The 25,753-nt window shown below is 28.6% G+C and overlaps 1 protein-coding gene across 1 annotated transcript; it reads right to left on the reverse strand.

The window, feature by feature from the left end:
* Positions 1-264: 264 nt before the first annotated feature.
* LOC107441025 (protein phosphatase 2 catalytic subunit mts) lies at positions 265-24,499 on the reverse strand. Its single transcript, XM_021144574.3, has 7 exons — positions 24,045-24,499; positions 18,987-19,196; positions 14,646-14,819; positions 12,781-12,870; positions 10,152-10,313; positions 4,169-4,287; positions 265-1,011 (listed from the first exon to the last, which is right to left on the reverse strand). The coding sequence occupies exons 1-7, from the start codon at positions 24,144-24,146 to the stop codon at positions 939-941; spliced, it is 930 nt and encodes a 309-aa protein (XP_021000233.1). The 5' UTR covers positions 24,147-24,499; the 3' UTR covers positions 265-938.
* Positions 24,500-25,753: the final 1,254 nt, after the last annotated feature.

The following is a 25,753-nucleotide window of genomic DNA, read 5'->3' on the forward strand; positions in this document are numbered from 1 at the left end:
TCATCTGTCTTTTGATAAAATAACAACAGGACATAAGAAAGTAGACCAATAACGTAGACCTAAAAAATATTTTTATGGACAGAAAAAAAAATTATTCCGATTTCCGTCTTACTTCCGCCCGAGGACATTTTCGAAAGACGGAAATCCGTCCTGGGGACGGAAGACTTGCACCCATGTGCTAAGATAATACTTGCTCTTTGCTTATAAACTGAAAAAGACAGCATAAATTCTTTTTTTGTGTGCAATAAAATAATTCAGACGAAATCGAACAAAGATGTGTTCTTTTTATTTTTTCCTTTGGGAGAAAATCTGTACATTAATTGTTTTCATACTGGAGAGTACAGAAGTGGGAGATAAAGTTCATTTCAAAAAATGATTTCTTTTGCTTAACAAAAAGCAGCACAATCAAATGAATTTCAAGTATAAAAAAGAATGTCAGCTTCTGTATATAAGTTTTAAAACAACAGTATACACTGGATTATACTAAATGAAACTACATATATTTTTTTTTAAACTGGTGTGGATAACATAAAAATTCACCCACGCACAAATTAACACATTACTCTACACACGGGAGCCATAATTGAAGGAATTATGCTGCATGTGCTTGAGTAATGTGTACAGAATACTTTTAGTATCTGAGTATTAATCAAGCAAAACATATTTTACAATTAGTGTCATGAAACAAGTACATAATGGCATACAATAAAAAAAAAGAAAGAAGAGAGGGTAATAACATTGAAAAGTCTCAATTACTAAAAGTTATCTGTCGAACTATGCATTGCGATGAAGAACTCAAAGAGATGAGACAAGTATTGATCCACAAACATTTACAGCAAGAAAAATGCCTCCTGCTTTCTGAAATGTTTTTTCCAGCAGCTTCGTAAAAACGTATACAGAATCTAAGTAATACAACAGTTAAGAAGTTTAGTCTGTTTTTAAAGAAAATAGTCTGGAGTACGCCTTGTAACATGTGGTTCACCTCTTCTTGGTGCCGGATCAAACTGAAGACTGAAAAAAAGAAAAAGAGTATTATAACGTGGGGGAGTGTTTCAAGATCATACAAAAAAATGTTTTACAATCCATGGTTGCCAAAGAAAAAAAATTAAATATTTTCTTTTAGTAGCCAAAAGTAAGAAAAGAGGTGCCTAAATAAGAACAAAATTCATCAAAGATATGACTCAAATGTTATTAAATGACTTAATTGGCATGTACCATGATCCATTTAGGCAAGTTGGTGGCAAATATGATAATTTTTATATAAACGTTAGTGTTCTAGCACTAAATTTCTAGATCAAAAAAGTTTGTATATTAGCAGAAAACTAAATGCTTTTAATTACTAGAATTCATTAAAAAAATACTTTTTAATTAGAAAAAAAAACACTTTTTCTAAAACATTTTCTCTTTTATCAATAATTAATTTAGCATTTATTGTGAAGTCGTTACTCAAATTAAAAATTTATGCATCTCAATATCGTATTAAAAAGTTTTTTTTATTTTAAAAATCATGCGGAATTTTACAGCAATAACCATTGAAATGAAATAAATTTACCATGGCATCTGTGCAAATTGAACAAATTAAAAAGTGATTACTCAAATTCACAATTCAAAATTTTTTATTTTTCAAGAAAAAAAATTCAGTGTGCCCAGAAGCTCCCGAGGGCTGCAAGTTTTCAACCCAGTTTATGTTAAAAAATATTGATAGGAGTACAGAAAAGTCTTTCAATAGTCTCCCTGAAAATAGATTTTTAAAAAAAGAAGACTTTTCAGGCAAAAAAAAGTTGCCATAGTCGCCTGTAGCAACCCTGTAATAAAANGCCACAGAAAAAAATGAACAAAATAGTTGCTTTTAGTAGCCTAAAGCATGAAAATAGTAGCCAAAAACTAGGAAAATAGTTGCCTAATAAGAACAAAAATTCATCAAAAATATGACTAAAATTTTGTTAATGACTTAATTGTCATGTACCATGATCCATTTAGGCAAGTTGGTGGCAAATATGATAATATATATAAAAACGTTAGTGTTCTAGCACTAAATTTCTAGATCAAAAAAATTAGCATATTAGCAGAAAACTAAATGCTTTTAATTACTAGAATTCATTCAAAAAATACTTTTTAAATAGAAAAAAAAAAAAACACTTTTTCTAAAACATTTTCTATTTTATCAATATTTAATTTAGCATTTATTGTGAAAAGTCGTTACTCAAATTAAAAAATCATGCATCTCAATATCGTATTAAAAAAAGTTTTTTTTAAAAAAAATCATGCAGAATTTTACAGCAATAACCATTGAAATGAAATAAATTTACTATGGCATCTGTGCAAATTGAACAAATTAAAAAGTGATTACTCAAATTCGCAATTCAAAATTTTTTATTTTTCAAGAAAAAAAAATTCAGTGTGCCCAGAAGCTCCAAGTTTTCAACCCAGTTTATGTTAAAAAATATTGATAGGAGTACAGAAAAGTCTTTCAATAGTCTCCCTGAAAATAGATTTTTAAAAAAAGAAGACTTTTCAGGCAAAAAAAAGTTGCCATAGTCGCCTGTAGCAACCCTATAATATAATAATAATAACTTCACCATAGCTGCCAAGATGGAAAGGAAAAAACCCAGTAGATTTTATGAAATAATGTAAATTTTGTGATTGTTGCAAAATATACTAAATAATTTGCACCGCTAATCAATGGTTTAGAGATACATGGAATTACATGATATTCGTGGAAAAAAAATCACATATGCCTTGCTTCTAGTTTTTAGACCTGATCTAGGTTGAAAGAAAATCAGCATAAGGAGAGAAAAGGTGCTAGAATACAAATAAATCAGAACATTTTGACCTAAAACCGTACTTTCGGAACAAAGCTAAAAAATCAGAACAAATAAGATCACAGTTGGCAGTTACGGTATTGGTCTGATTAATTTTTAACAATACTCAAGCAACAATTTTACCTTGGCCCCAATTAGGCTCAATATGGGTCCTATAAAAACATGCACAGAGGGACCAATATTGGGATGTCCAGATTTTATAATATTGGTCCTAAAATGGCTTACATAGAGCCTACTTTGGCCAATATAGAACCTATATTGGATAATTAATGAATATAAAATATCAGGTGAATCTGATAATTCGATATAGGACAGATATTGGTTGTAAAGTGGCCATAAAAGATCCGGTGAATTGGAAAATTCTATATGGGGCCAATATTGGAAAAATAACAGCCCTTTGAACCCTTATTGAGTCAAGATTCGTGAATATTGGCCCAATGAGGGCCCAAGTTATTTTGCTGCTAGAATATTTCAACCACAACTAAGTTTATTACACTTAATTATAAAAGCTCTAAAAATATTTTTTAAAAATGATTTAAATAAAAGGGATATTTTTGATTTAAAAATAAAATCACTAACTTTGGAGGGCTAGTGCGCTTTAAGTTGAGGACATATAATACTTAACGCACAGACTTCCAGTGATATGGAATTTTGTTCACGTGGAAGAATAAACACATTTTTTATGAACTTTAACTTCTTCCTACAGATTAGAGTACTCCTAATTGGTTAAAAGGAAAGACATTTCTCAGTAGTGACTTTATGTACTAATAATGATGTCGGTATTTGCTGATATCAATGTTATTTATTTTTTGACATTTAAAATGATTAAATAAATTACCACTTTATAGTTATTGGTGATATGTATTTTTTATGACATATATCTCTGCTAAAATGTGGTTTAGTACTCACAGAATAGAACCTCACAAAGCTATAGAAGGGGTGCCAATAACTTAGGTTAGGTTTCACTTGTGTTTATAAATATTTTGTAGGATTTTTTTCCCCATTTTCATACAGAATACAAATTTGTGTGTGTACACTTTTTTTTCCCATTATATATAACAATTTTTCACAAAAATCAACTGCAATAGTTAGATGACTTTTTTTAATAGTTGTTCTGAAATTAAAGTAAAAGTCAATAAAACTAATACTTTAAAAAAATATTTGAGATTAAGAGATAGGATGATTTGGCACTTATGGGTATTGTGCATGCTGATAAGCTTGTCATAATGTGAATCATGTCATTATTTGAATATTCACTTATAATATTAAGTGCTGTAGGTTCAACTTTGAAACAGAAGGTTAGCAAATAAACTAACAATAATTTTAAAGAGAATAAATATACTTACAAAGAATACTTAAGAGCATCATCTAATTCCATTATTGCAGCTTGATTTCCACACCGGTAACAATAATTAGGAGCACTAAATATAGTTACTACATTTCTATCATGGCACCAATTGTAACCCTATTGAAATGACAAGAAAAAAAAATATATAATAGTTTCTAAAATTAAATTAGAAACTTAAAAATTGATAGTACTAATAAATTACTCACTGATTATGTTAAAAATAGTAAGTATAAATTTAAAACATCATCACTGAATAAAATATTTTGCATTGCTATCAAAGTGTGCTTATAATATGAACTGAAATTTTTTTTCTACGTGTATTAAAGCCTGATATTAATCGTCTGGAGAATGAATTAGGTAATCGCCCACGGAATTTAAAAATATGCAGTATGCTTCTCGCAAAAAAAAGGGGACAACTACAATTTTTAGTGCAACTTATTTAACTTTTTGTTTATAGTAAAAAGCTTTATGAAGATTAAAATTCAATGATAAATATAATTTTACAAGCAATAACAGGGGTGATTGTGAGCCCAACTCAAAAATCCTGAAAATTTCTTGAGTAAAACCATTAATGACACATTTAAAAAAATTAAGGTCGTAATGAATTTAAATCATTGATATGCAACATAATTTAAATTAATAATTATGTATAAGTTTAATTTTATTACTAATCCCAATTATTATTCTAGCAGAAAAATTTTTTCAAGTGAAAGAGATGCCAAGAATAAATTCTACATCCAATATTTTTAAATAAAATACACAAAATTTTTATACATAAATGTGAACGATAATTTCCTGAAACTTCCGGACCTTGGATTTCCAGAATTGCGATTAGAGAAAAATCTGGATTTTTCCCGGAGCGCAATCATCTCTGATAGTGAATAAGAATATTTTGCACTATAAAAAATCTATATAGTAAATAAAACTTTTCAATGAAAAATTACCCGACAATATTGAATTTTTTGAGCCACTACGTAAATAGTTTGATTCGTTTATTCACATATTTATGTGGATAGAATAAAAAATATATTTACTCAACTTATTGAAAAATAAAAATGCTGAAGAGGAATAGAAGAGGAATTTGCCATCTTCAAGTTAAGTTAATATAAAATATTACTCAAATATATTGACTAAAAGGAAAAAGAGTGGGCAAAAATATTACATATAAAAAAGGGGAAAGGAGGAGAGAATCTCTTCAAATAGGGGGGGGGGGTAAAGTATAAATCCCCTTTGAATAAATGTGAACAAAAGAGCAAAAAGCACAGCATAATGAAACGATTTTAAAATAACTACTAAAATGGCACAAGTATTAGGGAAACTTGGTAAAAATAAAAATAGCATTTAACAATTACATATTTCCTACTACAATCCATAATCAATCTTTACGAAATCGCAACAATAATGCTTTTGAGACTTAGTAATAGACAATAACTGAGCACAAATGTTTCAACAAAAAAAATGTTTCAAAATTTATTAATATTCAACCCTGAAAAAAAAAAAGAAATACTTAACTTAAAAAAATTTACCAGTTGTGAAAAATCCTAACAAAGTAAATATCTGTAATGATAATCAGAATTAAACTTATAAAGACAGATAATTTCACCTGTGTGTAATTATTATTAAAACAGTGAATTAATTTTTTTTTAAAAATGGAATATGAATAAATAGGCAGTGTTTTGAAGGGACAGTGGTTTATACAGTCAAACCCCATTATAGTGAACGAAATGTTTGGTCCCGTGCCTTGCTATACATGTATAAAGCTATTTTTTGTGGATATAGTGAACCAAAAAAGTGAGGAAGTTGGATAGAATGAACTTTTTTCTGTTTTCGACTGATTTTTTCTCTAATTTTTTTTTTTGTAATAATTTTGAAATTTCTACTTAAAAATAAATACATATACTGATTTTTAAAACCATCTATAGAGGCGAATGTAGCGATAAGCATTTTTTCTTGTTTGCTTCTTTTATCTCACTTTCATATCCCTAAACAAACCAAGGAGATGTTTTAAACTCAGGCAGATGATGCACCTGTAAGGTGTCAGTGGGATCATTATGCATTTTCTGTCAGAGGGAATGAGTAATTATTCATTATTGGTCAAAGGGTTGGACACTAATGTGTGTTGGTAAGGCCTTCATTTCAACTCTTTTTTGCTCTTAGTTCAGTTAAAAAGAAACCTGCAAACAAGTGACTCAAATTTAACTATGGTGAGCAGTAAACGTAAAACGATCTCCATTGATGATAAAACGGGCATAATCAGAAAAATTGAAAATGGATGCAATCAAGCTGATATTTGCAAGGGATATAAACTACCCAAATCTGCAGTTTGTAACATATGGAAAAATAAGCAATTAGTAATTTCTGCTCATGAAAAAAGTTTAGATGGCAGAAAAAAGTTGAGAAAAGCAGATCACAAGGATATTGAATAAGCATTACTGAAATGGTTCACCATTCGAAGAAGCCACAATCTTCCAGTATCTGGACAAGTGTCGAATTTTCTAAGCGATTTTATGCGACTACTTTTATGTGCTCGAATGGCAGGTTAGACAGGTTTAAAAAGCGGAATAACAGAAATTCAGGAAAAATTATTTGAGAGTCAGGAAGTGTTTCCATATCTGACGTTGAGGATGGCTCATCAGCTAAAGATTACTAATTTTTTTTGTACACAAGACGAAGAGTAATGAAAAATAACACATTTTTTGAGACAACATAATGAGAAATAACATAAGAGTAATGAAAAATAACACATTTTTTGAGACAACATAATATTTTTCAGTCATTTATTTGAATAATGTGCAATAAAAGGAGTTTGGGAACCATTAGCTAAATTACCTCCATAACGGATATAGTGAGCTCTAGGTTATAGTGAACCGAAATTTCGGTCCCTTGAAGGTTCACTATGAGTGACTGTATTTACAAAAAGGGCACATTTAGTCAGATCGAAGGGCGTGTAGGGTGGGGTCGCCTTAAAACTCTTTGGGAGAAGACCAGTAGCTTAAATCTTGTCATTTGCACGATAGAAAAGTATGCCACAATTAGTAAACACAGCTTTTTAATCTTTATTGTTACCTTCACTGGCTCATTTTCATCATACCAAAAAACCAGATTCAATCATTTGACAATACTGGGACACACAGTATACATTGCAGAAACAAATATTTTCTATCATGCTACTGATACAATTCAGTTACTGGGTTCATGTCAGATGAGCAGAAATAACCACGAATTTTATCAAATCATGCCTACATATTTTTTAACCTTTTATATGTTTTTCCCCTTCGTCTGTATATTTTTTTAAGAAAGAAAATTATTAAATTACAGGGTGCGTAGCCAAATCTTTAAATCAAAAATAAGCACTTTTTAAAACTTTTCAAGCACTTTACAAAAATTTTCAAGCACTCAAAAAATTCATATTCAATCAATGATATTATTGAAAAACAAAAACTTTTTCTAAACAGTTTTAGCGTTAAAAAAAAAACCCAAAAAGAAACGGACGTAAATCGAAACAATCAGTACTTTCCCACATCAGCGAGTGAATTCAACTTGATCATGAACTCAGAACAAAAGTACCCTTATCCCCTACGTCAAAAAAGTGTTAGAAGTAAAATAAAATAAACAAGAATAAAATTAAAAAGAAAAAGATTTCATAAGGATCTGATATTCTCTATCCGAATTAGAGCACTCTGGTTTCGGTTTCAAGTGTGCGCGCCTGCGCAAGTCATAACGTGGGTGTGACACGAAGTCCGCATGAATAATTACGTAGCAAACACCCCATTTTTCGTAAAATGCATGGGATCTACCAGATATCACTGAAGGAAAAAAAAAAATTCGTGAAAAAAAGCACTTTTTAAAAACGCCAGCTGAAAAAAGCACCTTTAAAAGCTTTTAAAAACAGAATCCCCAAAAAAGCACCTTTAAGTACTTTTTACAAACGCTACGCACCCTGAATTACTTATGCAGCAATTCAGTTTTATACTTGTGTTAAAATCTTACTGAAAATCAAATTACACACACATAGCTGCAAACATGGATAGGAAAAAATCTAGTAGATTTTAAGAAATATAAATTTCATGATAATTACTGCATAATGTACTAAATATTTTACACGTAGGGAATTTTATAGTAATGAAAATAGAAAAACTGCAATATTTTTCAGTTATGATTGGCATTAATCATACTAAAAATGTTATGTATTATGTTTACTCAGAATTTCGAATATTGATAGGCATTTAATTCGCCAAAGATAGTTTAAAGATTTTCTTTTTTTAAAATTAATCTAAAAAGGGAGAGTTCTGAATAAAAATAAACTGAACATTTTAGAACAAAAAAACTTATGAACTGATTTCTATAAATGAGGTTTGTTTCATTATGTACTAGTAATACTTATTTAAAAATTCTAGCAAGCAAGCTATAATCTGTAAAAAAATTCTACTTCAATTGGTATTTTTTTAGAAAACTCAATTGATTTTAGGGAATCTTCTAGAATGTACAAAAACCAGGAGAATTTTAATTGAACCAGTAGACCAGACAGCTAGGCACATATTTTAATATTATATTAATAATTTTATACTTAAATTCCTCTCAACATTTCTGATTTATCTGAAGTTATTATAGATACATATTAATCAAATACAAGTAGTTATTTTTGAGATGAATTCATACATCTTAAAAAGCAATGAATTCATAGAAAGCTATAATTATTATGTAGAGTAAACAAAAAATTCTATTGTGTTCTGGAATTCTGAAAAAAGAAATAAATTGAAAAAGCATTGACAAGGGGATACCATTTTTTTAAAAATGCATATTTCACTTTTTTCTCTAAAGCTTCTCTTCATATCTGATACAATGACAAATTAATGAATATCACAACAATTTGGTAATATGCATCTAAAAATGCACTGGCTTTGTTATGACAAAGAAAATAAATTATGCGTTGATTTACTGGTGTTTCTATACACGGGAAAAAACAAAGGAAAAATATGTATTCTATAATGGAAGGAAATTCTATAAAAGGAAAAAAAAGCCTCTGATCTCTATTTGCCAAAACATTCACAAGGTTGCTACTCAAATAAAAGAATAAAACTTCCTGACTTTTCCAGATACACTTTAAAAATATATTACAATATAATACCACTGTATGTACTAGCAGCGTTGTGGCAAAACAGAGTGAATCACATAAAATATTTGCCATTTTATTTACATGTTATATTTCAATTAATGACAAACAGGGGCGTTAAAAAAGAAGCTCCTGCACACGAAATGTGTTCATTGAGAAATGTTGATGCAAACATTGCATACTTGGCATTCGCCTAACCCAACTTCCTAACTTTTCCAGATAGCATAGCAAAGACTAAATTTATTATATGTTCATTATTTATTAATTTCAACTATGGTAAACTATTTCCCACCACTTTTGTCTATTTCTATTATCTTAAGATCATGTTGATCATTACTCATTTTTATTTCTGGATCTCATGACCTTACAAATAATCTATTATTCACATTAGCAATTTTTTTTTGTCACTCTAAGCAAGTTGTAATAATTTCAATTATTAAGTGATCTATTTCTTTAGATGTTTCTAAATATTATCTGTAAATATGGATTAGATGTAAATTATGGAGGGAAATTAGATAACATTTCTGATGAGAACAAATCAAATCAAGATTAATTTTTTTTTTTTTTTGCGACTTTATCCGGTGTAGCATTTATCATTCTGGCTCTATTTGATTTAAAAAATTCTTTGATTATTTATATGATTTTCACTTTATAAATTTAAAATTTGTTACTTGAGAATTATTAATTATGAATCAAATTATTCATGCGTACAATCATATATATCATAATTAACAGCTGTTCTTACTTTTGAGGAATAAAAGAATGAAGAAATTAACTGCCTTTGAATTTTAACACTTCTAGTTTTTAATTTGTGGTGAATCAAAAGAATTTGAATTTTTTTTAAAAAAAATATATTGATATTTCTTACCTCCATTACTAATTGATGAGCCCTGGCAACTAATGTTAATCCATTACTATGATTGAATGTTTCAGATATATCTTGGCCAAATGTATAACCAGCTCCACGAGGAGAAATACCCCAGCCACCTCTATCATCAGGATCTGACCATAGGAGGTCACACATTGGTCCCTGAAATAGTTTTATAAACATTATTTACACCAATTAATAATGAATGAAGCAAATGCAAAAGAAAGTTAATAACACAATAAAAAAATATTCCAACTGAGGTAAAATGTATTCAACAAATGCAGAACTGAACAAAATTGCATAATCTTGAAAAGGCATCTACCTTCTTTCAAATCTTGCTAACAAATTAAATTACACAGTATTTGGCATATTCCTAAATTGAAAAAGTTTCCGCCACTTTGCAAGGTCGATTGATCTCCTGAAATGGATTTCCAACCAAAAGATACATTTGAAAAGTAGCAAAATTTTGGTCTTCAGCATACAAGTTTAAGAGTGGCATAAAAAGCCATTACTTTCATTCACTTGTTCTAATACGAAGAAAAACGATACAAAATAGATTCAATTTTGATACATTGCTCTTCCTAGCATTGCATTGTGCATTCAAGAATACCATTAAACAGAAAGAAAAAACTAATAACAAACTAATTTGTTAACTATAACAGATTTTTAATAATTAAAATATTTTGAAAGTATGCTCACCCAAATTAAAAATATTAAATGTGGGGGGAAAATATTAAATCTCTAGAACACATCAAAATTTTATTTCCTTTTGTTCAATTTTTTAAACAAGAAAGAATCTAAATTAAAAAAGTGTATATTAATTACAGATAAATCCTCCTGTTATGGATACTCATGGGTGCAAGTTGGAAAAAAGGCCAAGACTGAAAATTTTTTGACTGAAATACCTAACATACACAATACCCCCTCGACANAATGAGAAAAATTTAAACTGAGATTTTCGGCATAAGATTTTTATTTAAAAAATTAAGAACGTTTTTTCTATCTTTTTATTTTCCTTATGTAAAAAAAAAACCTTTTTTTTAGACGTTTTCATTATAAGGAAGTAATTTTTAATAGCATTTCTGTTGACTAAAATTCTTTTTTTCTTGGCTTTTTTTGGTAATTGAAAAACTGAGATGTTCAGCTTCTAAAAATGTTTTCAAAAATTAAGATTGATTTTTATGTTCTCTGTTTCGCTCTTCAACATTTTCAAAAACGTTCTTGATTGGCCTTACTTTTTAGAGTTAATTTATGAATACGTTTTTCCAGGAAATATTATTCTGAGCATTGAAATTTTAGTTTCAGTGTAGCTATGCTGCTAAAAGATTTTGCTATTTGGCCCCAAGTGTACGGCGTTCAGTTGATTTTTTCTTGCCGAATATTTGGTTTTTGATCAAATCACAATTCATTACCACATTCGACCAAATCATATTCGTTGCTGAAATAAAAACGAAGGAAAAATAACTAGGATTTACGAATAAAACTGTACCGAAATACCGTATCAAAAAGTGATTATTTAATTGCGCAATTAACAATCACGTGTTGTAATAACATCATAGTTAAATAACGGGATCGTCAAAATCATGTGGAAAAGTATAGAAATAATTGGGGAAAAATATATTTATGCTGAACTCAGCACGAATAAAGCTTGTCAAATGCATGATTTAAAATTTGCACGTCGTAACAGAATAATCGGAATTTGTTATAATATGTGGGAACGCATAGCAATAACTGCCGAGAAAAATTTTTGAAAAAAAAAAGAGAAAGAATTGCAAAAGAAAGATAAAAAATCACTTAGATTTAAGATGAAATCGTCACAAATAAAGTCCACAAAAGGTGATTATTTAAATTTGTGATCTGAAACTCGCGTTGTAATAAAAATTCGGGATTTTCGAAATCACGTAGAAAAGCGGAAATAACTGTTTTAAAAAGTCATTTATATTTACGATAAAATCGGCTTAAAGAAAGCGTGTTAAATGTACATTTACTAAAGAATCTGTTCTTGATTATGTCAAAACGCGATGACTTAAAAGTGCGATTAAAAATTCCCATTTTTAAAATTTTTTTTATTGTGTTTAGAAGCTCTCGCGGGCCGCACTTCAGTAGTCGAAGGGCCGCAGGTTGTGCACCTCTAAAATAAATGAAACATTTATTCAGACACTTGATAGATGATTAATTGTGAATACATCAAATCCATAGGCCTTTTAGCTTACAGGTAAGCAATGAATTCTTCTGTTTTCAGTGATTCGCGGGAGGTTTACCTTCAAGGAGGTATTAACCAGGCTTCCTATAAAGTGATGGTTTTATACTACAGAGAATTATTTAAGATATTGATTGATAAAATTATTAAATAAAAGACCAATGACCTCACTCAGAAACTATGAAAAGGATGGTTCAAAAATTCAGCTATCAAAGGATAGTTAATTTTTTAAAAATTGAAGGAATTTGGAGCAAGCTCCAAAATATCTATGTTCTAAACCTATCCATAAATTTTAAAAAGAAATATACAAATATAACAAGTGGCACACTTATTAAAAAAAGCTTTGCCATCTCTGAAATGTACACTATTTAAAACCAAAACTTATAATTTTGAATTCTAAAAACTTCAATATGAAAGTTTTTTACATACCTCATGAGGAACTTCTTGTAAACGATCAAGTGCTCTGATATGATCTAGAGTGTCAATTGATGGAGATAAACCACCATGCAAACAAAATATCTATAAAAAAATACATAGAAATATTATCTTCCATACATTTTAAAACATTGAGTTGTAATTGGTAAAAAATTGAAACAAAATTTAAAAAAAAGCTGGCACTTTCTGAAAAAGTCCAGGCCAGGTGGTTTTAATTTAAAAGACTGGCTTTGTGTGTTTTATGATTCAATTTTATTGATTCCTGAAAAATATATTACATTAAAATACAGCTAATATTTAGTTAATATAGCTTTATTATATAAAATTTGCCACAGTATGATGCATTTAATATAAAAATGAACGATTCGTTCATAATACAAATAAAAATATATTTAGTTGTAAAAGTTGGGAAATTTATTAATTATAATTCTTAGTAGCTTAAAATTATTCTCAATGTTGGCTTTCTTTTAAAATTAAAGGTTTTTTTTTTCCTTCACACTACCAATTTTCGAAAGTGCAAAACTGTTGTCATACATAGTTTCTAACATCTAATCACATCAGTGTAACTACTCAACATTATACTTCTTTCTTATTGTTTCAGCTTTTGAAAATTATTTTCTTTTAATAAAAGCCAATTTTTATTTAAGCCGGTCCCTTTTTAGTGGTTTAAATCCAGCAGTCCTGGTGGTAAAAAATACTTTGATTAAACAGACCAGTAGTAACTTGATCCTAATTTATCATTAACAAAAAAATATTAGATCTAAAATAAAATGTTTTCATCAGAATATATTATGAAATGACAAATGTTAACAAAGAATTTATCTTGTGCAAATTAGAGTTTCAACACCTAAATGAAATTTAAGAGACATGCTGAGAGCCAAAATTTACAAAAGAGAAAATTAAATTTATCAAAAGTACTATTTGGACTAAATCATTAGGGACTACCTCAAAATTAGATATAAGTAGTATTCTCTTTCATTTTTTTAAAATTAATATGAACTTTCAAATTATTATACACATAACTAATGTTAAATAACCACAAATAATTAGCTATTAAATTTTATGACAGCTATGTTTATTTATATTATTACAATGCTAAAATGAATTTTTTGACAAAATTTTTCTGCTGTAGCTTTCAAGAGAAAAAAAAATCTGAGATTTATCTGATTATTCAGAATAAATAAATGCATAATGTAAGCTAAAATAATAAATACAACAATGCAAGAGAATAATATGGGTAGAAAAACATTAACAAAATCTTAAAAGCATGAAAAATCAAACGTAATACGTATAAATTTCAAAATAAAATCAATATGATTCCTGGATATTATTCATTATGTTAAAACAGACATGTCTACAAATCAAACTCTTGAGTTTAATTTATTTCCAAAATTTTAAAGAGTTTCAAATAAACAATTATCATCAATTAAAATAATCAAAAAAAAAGAAAGGAATGTAACATATTAAATAAATCTTTAAGTTTTAATATAAGCTTTTCTTCTAACCAAACATTTTTCAGTATGAACCATACTTTAAGACATTTTCACTAGGAAAAAAAAAAACACCAAAAGTAATTTTAATTTCATATTTAAAGCCTAATAACTATATCATTTATGCAATTTTGCTTTAGTTACATATCCCTTGGCTGGTAAAAAAAAAATTAAAAAATAAATAAAACATAGTTTCTCTACTATTAGTTATCATAGTTTCTCTATTATTATTATAATAGTGATAACTATTTATGCTGTTTACGATAGATTTATTAATAACTCTCTAATGGAACTTTGTGGTTAGAGATCTCGCCAGTTAAATTAGAAAATTTTTCATACATATAAAATCGAGATAATAAGAAAACTTACCTGACCATCTACAAGTGCAGTAAGTGGCAAATAGTCAAAAAGATCTGTGAAATACTTCCATACATTAGCATTGCCATATTTACGAAGACATTCATCATAAAAACCATAAACTTGTGTAATTTGTCTGCTTTCATGATTACCTCTAAGAATTGTAATTCTTTCTCTGTAGCGAACCTAAAAAAGAAATCATCAGGGAAGAAATTAAAATCTGAATATTAATAATAACCATAAATGAGATGTAAAATTATCAGGTATGGCAAGTTTTTTTCCACAATGGAAAAAATCGTCAGAAAAGAAACTTTTTTAACAGAAAAAATATCAAGTGCTAGATGAAATTTTAATCTAACAGTTTGGACACAGGTACTGAATTGATACTTTTACTGTGTTACTTGTTTTTCTTTGTAAAACAAAAAGCATTATACCAATGTTATATAATTAGTTTTAAATCAGAAACACATAATTTGCTTTAAATAAAATCAAATTAATCTTTTAAAAGCATAATATACATTCATGAAATACATATATCTCTTTGTATCACATGGTATGTTCATATGTAATTTTAAATATATAAATTCTTTATATTATATGTCTTACAGGATGCCAAAAATTATCAACTTTTATCATTACAAAAATATATTTTCAAGCATAACTCTTATAAAAGAAGCTCTGAGCATCATCGAATTAAATGAGATGTTTTGGCTTACAACTGATATTTTAAATTATGCTTTTCTGTCAAATTAAAGGCTCAATATTCTAAACTAAATTTTTAAACATAGATCTTTTAAGATAAAGTACAGCAGATAGAAATAAGTACAGTCTATAATAGAAATCTTTAAATAAAATGGGGATAATTTGGTCAAATCTTTTAAATACTCACCACAGAAAATTATTGTTTTTTAACCGGAAAATATACTTCTGTATTTTTTGTCGAAAAATATTATAAACCTGTTGATGTAGTTGAACAAACCCTGAAGTACAACCCAAATACATCATGAATCATTGTAATGTGTATTCATATTACACATAATTTGTTTTATAGGTAAGTTACCAAGATTTTATTATTAATCATGTACTTTATTTTTTTAGTTTATAATTATTACATTTTAGTAGCAAGAGTCAAAACTCAAGTTGAACAGCTGTGCGATCCAGAGAAAGCCCAACTTGGAATTAACGAAAAAATACTGAAATCGTTGGTCGCCTCAAGAATGAAGTCAATGACAGTCAAAAAGGAACTCGCGAAAGCAGGGGCCAAAACAGAATAGGTCATGGAGACCATTTTAAAAAAAAAACTGGCTTTGATAAAGAAGCACTTTGTGATACCAATTATTTTTGAGGGCTGATTAGCGTGCCATCTACAACCGAAATAATAAGTGGTACTAAGGTAGAAATCTGTCACTGAAGTAATTGTGAAGCCAACGAAAACAAACCAAAAGCAGCCCTTGAAGGCTTGAAAGACTCTTTAGCTAGAGGGATGAAGAGTGACGACGGAAACCACCATAAGTAGGTACGGCAAAGTGAGAGACGTTGGCGAGGTGATACTAAAACAAAGTGTAGACAAATCAGCATTACCAAAGTGCAGGAAAAATAAATTGGTGAATTTAGAACCCGATGATGTTGTAGTACAGGTGGAAGTCAAGGGAATACTAAAAATCAAGTTTTCTGAATTGAGACATGTTGGTAGCACTGAGACAGATAGCACATCAAAAGTTATAAAAAAATCCTGTAAGAATAAAAAGTTAAATGCTTGGGATACTAAGAAAAAGGCATCAAAAGTTGAATGAAAGTAACATAATAATAAAAAAATTGAAGCAAGAGTTAAAGAAACACTGTACCTAACAGATGGACAGAAAAAAGGAACCCGAGAAAAAGAAAAGGTTTGCTTTGTAGTGTTCCAGATAGTCAACTAGATGCCAAAGGAAAACATGGTACAAGAATGTTTAATCGATAAAACAAAATCTTAGTACACTGGAGTATTATAAATTCTGCAAGAAATGCAAATGAATTAGAATCGCGAAAAAAAGTACATGTAAGGCCTAAAAATCTACAAGCAGATCAGAAGGGCTTATGGAAGTGTAAAGCAAAGAGTCTGAAACCATTAAATGCTGGAACGTGGACCTAGAACATCGAGTTTGGAAGTACAGAAAAAAAGATAAAAATATTTCATGCAAAGACGAGATAGGAATTTAGAAAATTTCAGGTAGCCGAAATTTAAAAGATTTCCACAGAATATATGAACAAGGAAAAATGATTAGATTGCAAAAAGTCGCCAAAACATTTGAGTTTTCATCATATTTCATCTTTTTTTAAATGGCAAAAGAGAATTATTTTCAGAGTCTATGACTGAATCTTCAAACCTTAATTTTGAGAAAGAAATACAAACCTTACTAAATGAATATTTAAATTTTTAAGAAAATATTATCCTATGCAGACGGTATTATTGAAATGATCATTAAAAAATTTGGAGTTAATAAAGATGATAGTTAAAAAAATTTTTTTTTTTTCATTTTGAATTTAACTTAGGTAATTTCAATAAGGTATATTTTCATTGCATTAAAAGTTTTTCCTGAGCGAACCATAGTGGCTAAAAGTTGAGATGTAAAATCTCCAATTGTGTTAGATTATATTTACTTGAAAATTTGTCACCGACACTGAAGGGCAGTAATTAAGTAAAAGAAGGAAATATGATGATGAAAGTAAATGCTCCATAACTTTTATTAATTCCATCTAGGTTTTATACAATAAAAATATGAATTTTATTGTTTGGTTATTTTTGCTTGCATATAGCTGAGAAAAGAACTATCTATATTTAGTAACTTTGATTTATTAAAGGCAAACTATGTTTAAATGAATTTGTATTTATATTGATTAAATTTAATTTCATATTATTAGGAGAAACTTTTGCCAGGTAAAGGAAGCAAATTTTTCTATTGGCAGTGGCATGTTAGGACTTTTAAAAATAAAATTTAGAGAGGCTGACAAAAGCCGGAAAAATTATGAAACATGCAACACCAATATCAAAAACATCGTGCGTGATTTTTTTAACTTATTTTCAGAACAAAACAAGACTAGCTTTATGTTTGAAGAGGTTGTTAATTGTTTTGGAATTATTTAATTTAGAGAAGATTTCAAAATCTAAATTTTAGATTGTGGTAAAATTTTTTTGGATAAATTTTTCCATTTGCGGAAAAATCACATGACTTATCACAGGGGTCTGTCCAAGCCAAATTTACTATCGTTTAGCGGTACCTTTACAAATCTAACTTTAGGAAAAACAATAGTTTCACAAAATAATTTTTCTTAAAAAAATTTTTTTTTTTGTCTCGTAAGAAACAATAAATCCATATTTTTACCATTTCCTTGTGTTGATTGTTTAATATGATTTTTAATTTTCACAAATTATTTCTAAATTTTCAAAAAATAGGTACCTCTTAGAAAAACCTAGACAGACCCCTGCTTACTCGTCCTAGCTTTAAGAACCAATAGGATGATAGCAAAAAAATCCAGAACTCAGGGGTACAATTCAAAGTTGGCAAGGTTTAGGACAAAATGGATTAATCCATGGTTAAAACCATCCTGTCCAAAGCCCCTTTGTCTAAAACTTTGTCAAAAGTTATAAATCTTTTCCTATTATACTATTTTCCTTTCATAGGTTAAAGCAAATTGTATAAAAAGTATGAAATATTTATTAAAATATGTAATTATTATGTGTGCAATGGGTTACACCTATAGAATTTTTACCTTTTACCACAGATAAGGGTTTTAGACACTTTAAGACAGTTTCGGGAAGTTTTAATCAGTTTAGGACAGTAAAATCCATGTGTACTGCTCAAAACCAGTTTAGATAGTCCAAAACTCTAATCCCAGATACAATCACCCCTACCAATATGAAAAACCCTGTTGAGTTTCTTTGGTTTTGATCTATCTTTGTGAACCCTACTCTGATATCTATTACAAATTCACAGAGGTAATCAGAATAGTATCAACTTAAATGAAGATAACGTACATTTATCTTTTAATTGTTAGTTTGTAATATTTATATACAAAATAAATTTAAATATTTTAGTTATAATATTGTTTTTAAATACTAAGAATCATTTATACATTTATCTTAAATTTGACTGGGAAACATAAGAGAAATCTGATTTCTACTGAAAAAGAAGAAAAAAGATTTCTACTTAATCATGACTTGCAATCCTGATCTTATGGATCAAATAACTACATACATAAAATAGGGTGGGAAAATCTTCAAAATCTACTTTTTTGTAAGGATTGTAGAGAAATGTAAAAAGTTATTCATTTAGAATAAAAACTTCCATTCTTAAGAAGAAGGAAAATACTTACTTTTAGAGCTACGAGAAGTGTCACAGTTTCAACTGAATAATATCCTCTATCCACATAATCTCCCATAAAAAGATAATTGGTATCTGGAGACTTTCCACCAATTCGAAAAAGTTCCATCAAATCATGAAATTGACCGTGAACATCCCCACAGACTGTGACAGGACATTTTACTTCTTGAACATTTGACTCCTTAGCTAAAATTTCTTTTGCCTAATAATCAAAAAGTTTGATAAAATATTTTACAATAATATAATAATTACATAATCAGTTCTTAAAAAAATATGAGTGCAGACTGAATTTAAAAATCTATATATATAAATATACATAAAAATTATTGAAGATTCTCAAACTGTAGCATTATTTCTTACCCCTATCTAAACACATATTAACATTTAGCAAGTCAAACACACTATAAGTCACTGAAACCAAAAAAGTAAGACAACACATCGAAAATAAGTTATTACAATCATCAAACTTGATAAAAATATAACCAACAGCTCACACACAAAAACGAATCTATGCATTAAAATTTATAATCAAACATCTGCATTGAAAATAAATCTATATAAAATTATTCTCGTTCATAATTATCTAAGAAGAAATAAAAAAAATTCTGAGTATCAGATTACACCATTGCTTTTCAAAGATGCAAGTGTTTGATTAGTTTTAAATAAAAGCCTTAGCTCAAATATCTCTTTCTCACCATTAAATTCTTTGTTTTCTCCATCAATAAATAAAATAAATATGAAGGTGCTTATTAATGGATGGATGAAGAGATACAGAATTTATATTTCAAATAAGGATATGGCAGTAACATAGCTTATAGTGAGAAATTGCAACACAATTTTTATTGAAGTTAGAAATAGATGTCAAAGGGCAGATAATGTACCATGTGGAGAATTTTTTTAAAATTTACGAGATTTTTAATTTTTCTTTTATTGGCTATAAACATCCAGCAACAGGACTTCAGAATAAATTCAGAGATCTCTCTGAAAATAAAAAAAAACTGGATATTTTTTCAAAAACAAGGGCATTAACACTAAACATATCATGACTGGTCAAATGACCGTTTAAGAACTTGTCATCAAAAATGTGCTTATCATCTCATCGTTTTTGCACATTTGACTTCATGACTTTTTCTAACAATTATATACCCTTATTATTCTGTTATTATGTTTGTTTAGAATAATATTTGTTGCATACCTATTTCTACCACAACCGGTCATTTCACCGGGAGAACAATTTATTGCTTTATAAGATTATCGGATCAGAAATTACGATGTAATTCGTGTTCACCGTCTTGCATTCGATTAGTTGCACATTTCTGCAAAAACTATTGCGTAGTTAGTTCAATCAGACTAACTGGGAATTTAAATTTCAAGAAAGTACCTAAAATTTTAGATCGGCACTTTTGTGTAAGAAAAAGTGTCAGAAACTAAATGTTTTGGTAAGTAGCTTATATTTTATTTTGATAGCCTTAATTCATTTCTATCTAACTGTTAGTTTTTACCCAGAAAAATGTCGAAACTATCAAGACAGCAAAAGTTCTTAGAAGAAATTATATTAATTATAAGAATAATCATACGAATTATAATTCTTATATATTCTTATAATTATAAGAATTATANCGATTTAAATAAAAAAAATCTGATTCTTTTGATTTTTTTTTTAAAAAATCAAAAAATCACGAACCCTGATTGAGCAATGAATTAAAAATTCGTATTCTTTGTGCTTGTAACACATATAAATTGGCAATATACAATTTTGTTTAATTATTATAAAGTTTTTATAGTTCATTTCCTTCCCAACATCATACATTCAATCAAGAAACATAAAGTTCGGTCATTTCACCGGCTATGGTAGAAATAGGTAGGTTGACCCGGGGTAATTCACGATTACTCTGTTTCTGGGGTAAATAATGATCACCTGAGTTTTATTTTAAAAAAATTATTTTTTTTTTTTAAATTTGAGACATGGACAAGAATGCTTGTACATTTTACTAAAGTATAACTACATTTACTTAATAATAATTTTTCGTTTAATCTAACAAAATAAGTATCTTTTAAATTGCCTTCTGTATTTTCCATTTCAAAGATGGGTTTCAAAATGTGCACATTTCTGCAAAGATCCCCCTCCTTCTCTTAATAATAAATATTGTGAGTTACTTTCTTTTTCTTTGATATAAAAGTAGTGTAAGCTTTTGTTTAATTGTTTCACATCTACTGTAAACACTATAATTGATTATAGGAAACTATATCAAATGTTGCCCCCTACAGATGGGGTAATTATTGATCACTGGGGTAATTCCTGATCATTGTCATTTCTTCTTATAAATAGTTTATAAATAGCCAATTGTCTTTTCTTAAATAACAGTTCATATTTATTTAGTGGAACAACTATAAAATATATCTTAACTGTCATCACAAAGTTTGTTTTTAAATGTATACAAGACTGTATTCTGATTTGCACCATTTCTGGTTTGTCTTAAATTGCTTATCTTAATTTTATGCGTGTACATCGTTAGAATAATTTTTAAGTTTATAAATTAGCCTAGTATAAATATGGTGAGAAATAATAAGCCTAAAAAGGATACAAAGCTTCTAGAAAACAAAATTATTGAATTTCTTTTAATGATTGAAAATGAAAATTTCAGTGTGAGAGCTACTGCCAGAGCTGTTGACATACCTTACTTAACTTTACACTCTNTATAAGCCTAAAAAGGATACTAAACTTCTAGAAAACAAAATTAGTGAATTTCTTTTAATGATTGAAAATGAAAATTTCAGTGTGAGAGCTGCTGCCAGAGCTGTTGACATACCTTACTTAACTTTACACTTTCCCTTAATGAAGTTAAAAAATCCAGCAAAAGAAATAACCCATGTGGGAACTCTTATATTTTAGAAGAACATGAGAATGAGTTGGCTGATTGCCTAAAATGCATGGCACGGTGCAAAGATTTTTGAAAATTTAAAGTGTTAATCGTTCCTCTTGCTTTTAAATAAACCATTTTATTAGCTGCTTAAACATATCTTTTTGGTTTATTTGCTTGATCTTGATGTCTTATTTGTTAATTACCATAATATAATTATTTTTAAACAGTCCCTTTACAATAAAAACTAGTGATCAGTAATTACCCCAGAAGTGATCAGGAATTAACCCAGAAATGATCAAGACCAGGGGTAATTCCTGATCACTAAAATTTTAAAATCTTATAAATTCTAATTAGATTTTCAAACAAAAGAAGGTGGCATAGGACTCATCTCATATAGCCTCAAACTTCCAGTAAATATTTATTTTGAATAGCTTTTTCACAAAATAGATGTTTGCGTTTTTTGATCAGGAATTACCCCAGGTCACCCTATATATTAAGTGTTGATATGTTTAGTGTTAATCTAGCTAAATATATTAATTATATTTAGATAGATTAGCGGACTTCAAAACAAATTTAAAAATTCTCAAATACGAAAAATAATGGTATTTTATATTAACTTAGTCTAAAAATAATTTCTACTATTTATGGTAATCTGAAATTCGTGGTTTCTGTTACTGCTATCTCCTTTCTTAAAACAAAAAAAAAGAACATTCTCTTCCTATTTAAGAAAGATGACAGCATTTTTACAAAAAAGGGCAAGAATGTTAACGGCTCTATGAAAGGGCAGGCAAAATGGACCACCCTTTTAAAAACGCTAAGGGAGAACAAAGGTCAATTTTTACTTTTTATCATTCAAACATACTTCCTAGAAGGAAAATAAAAGTTCGTATGGCACAACAAGTCTCAATCCTGCAACTAGTTCACTAATTCATTTTCTCCCACCCAAAACTCAGGTCAGGCAAACATTATTATTAGACAAATTTAATCATAGCACAAAATGCAAACTATATGGGTTTGTAAACAGTTTTTCAGTTCTTGATCCAAAAGGTCTTTTTTTTTTGGAAGCAATTAACATATAAAGCAATTGACTAACTCCAAGAATTTTTCATGACTTAAATAACAAAAGTTCTGAAATCACAAAAATTTAAAAAACAATTTGCTCAAAAAATGATGTTTTTTCTTTCATTTTATGAAAGAACACCATAATTTTTGAAGTACATGAATTAAATATTTTATATTTTACTAAAATATGACTGAGTGGTGATTTTTATTACAAATCCATAAATTCAGAACACCATGAAATTGGGAGGGGGGATTCAATTTTAAAAACAAGATTTTTCGGCCACCTTAATCCATGACTTTTTAAAAAAAATAGTTAAAACCATGACATTTCATGACAAATTTTGTTCAATACCAAAATTCATGACTTTCCATGATTTCTCATGACTTTCCAGGTGCATAGATACACAGTGAAATAGGGGTGCCTAACAAATTCGATTTCTTAAAATTATAACACTAAAAGGTTTTGACATAAATTGTTCAAGTTTCAATGCCTAGATATTACAAGGCTAATATACACCTCGCCTTGGTCCATAACTGGAACACCAGTGATTGACTAGAAGACCAATTTTCTTATATATAGATATTATAGGATTGATACAGAAAATTCTGCAACTGGTCTTTTTCATATCAATTTTATTTGGTAGTTATAATAATCAAAGCAGCAAGAAATCTAACAAACATAGTTTAATATAAGTGTCTAGCTTTCTGTTAATACTCATTATCATAAATGACAGATGCAGAACATATATTGATTTCAAACGCATAAGCCGAAACATAACAATGCACTCCTAACATATTGATAGATTCCATCAGATTTAATAAGCTTGTTCAATCTAGTATTGACTTATGAACAATGCTAGATCAAAATTTTAAATCGATAGTTTAGACACAGTATTCGAACAAAACAGTCACAATCTAAAATAAGTATATATATAATAATATAATGGTAAATCATTTGTAAACGTTACGATATGTTACTTCTACGACTTACGAAAAATATCTTTTAAATTGATTATGTATATTTAAAGGAATAAAGAAATGGTAAATGATAAGACTTGCAACGTTATTTTCTGATTAACATTTTTGGATGCTAAAATTTTAAAAAAGAATTCGAAAAATATTACCTTTTCGCATAACGTTTTTACTTGATTTTCAGTTAGTTGCTTACATTCATTGAGTTGCTCTATCCAAGAGTCCAATTCTTTTAAAGCGCTTTTATCTTCCATAGTAAAATATTTGTTTACAGTAAATAAGTATATTTTAAAAACTGATCAGCTTTCGCGACACAGGTAAAGCCTTTCATATAATTGTATACATAAATATTTATCAACGAGTGACAGAAAGGTTTAAAAGAATATGGCCTCCATACATGTAAGAGATTTACGTCATAAAAGATACCGATTATATTTGGGATGATGACGCTTATCTCGGCAGCTTCACTACTGAAAAGTGCAAAAATTTCTACCATAAGGCCATTCACACTGCTCATGATTCACGCAACGCCACTGGCTGTTGAGATAAGAGAAAAACCTGATTGGTGAGTTTTCCACATAAGAATATTTTCACCAATCAGGTTATCAAATTTTTCCGTATAGTCGTATAGTTATAGTCGTATAGTTCCATATAGTTATTTCTGTCCATTAGTAATAATTTAATTAGATTTTTTTTTAATTTAGACCACTCTCTATTTTTTTTCATGCGCATCAGAATTAACGATGACAACGCTCGCGATCTGGGGAGGTGGGAATACACGCTCTCTGGGGAGTAGATAAGTTCCATGTCTTGATGCTTATTCCTTTGGTCTTCTTTTTTTCTCAGTTGTATAGGAATGAACAGTGCGGTAAAGAAAAAGAAAAAAGAAAATAACGGCACATTCTGAATCTGATAATCAAATCTTCACGTTTCAAGAATCAATCTTAATGGCTCGAGGGTTAGACCTGAAATGTGCTTATTAATAATTGCAGACGATGTCACAAAAAAATTAAAAATTACTAAATCAGACACAAAAACGTACTTTCTCTGAATAGACATACCTTTTTTTGCAACGGATTCAGATTTCTATTTGGGAAATTTGATCCCAATAGTTTGGTCAGGAGAGAGTTGCTAAGTTTGGACCCCTTAATGTTAATTTTACTTTTTTGATATTTATACATCCTTAGGCATTTTTTAGGAACTTTTAAAGTTAATTAAAAAAAATTTGTACACAATTTTAAAATTTCTTCATCCAAAGATAATTCCAACGAAAAAATATTTTTAGTAAATATTTATTATTTTTTATTATTTTATTTAAGAAAGGACGATATTTGGAATTGCAAGGTATAAAAATTTTTGCATCATTTTAAGGAATATAATTTTACGTGAAAAAGTACAAAATTTGAGCGAAGTTGATTGAATAATTCCAGAGAAATTGAATTTCAAAAATGTCAGCTATTTAAAATTGGATTTCTCAGGAGCTATTTAACTGAAAGACCGGTTCCATGGCTTTAGCCCTTTCCCTTTTCTCCTCTTTTCAGTTCTTTGGAATGTATTACGATATTTTTCCTTTTTTCTTAATATTTTTCACATTTAATTATTAAAAATATTTCTTTAAATTTCTATGACGCTTTCTTTTAGAACTCTGTTTAATGTGGTTCTGAGTTCCATATAGTTTCTTAACTTTAAATATTTTAATTTACTTGAAAATTAAGACAGAAACTAAAGTGCCTCCTTCTATGACTCTCCACACGCTAATCGTGAAAGCATGTGAAATGTTGCCATCTGCTTTTCGCCACCTATAGCCTATTTCGATCTCCATTAGAGTTTTTAGATACTGTAATTTTATAAATTAATTAGT

This window comes from Parasteatoda tepidariorum, chromosome 7, assembly GCF_043381705.1.
Source record: "Parasteatoda tepidariorum isolate YZ-2023 chromosome 7, CAS_Ptep_4.0, whole genome shotgun sequence".
Lineage (NCBI taxonomy): Eukaryota > Metazoa > Arthropoda > Arachnida > Araneae > Theridiidae > Parasteatoda > Parasteatoda tepidariorum.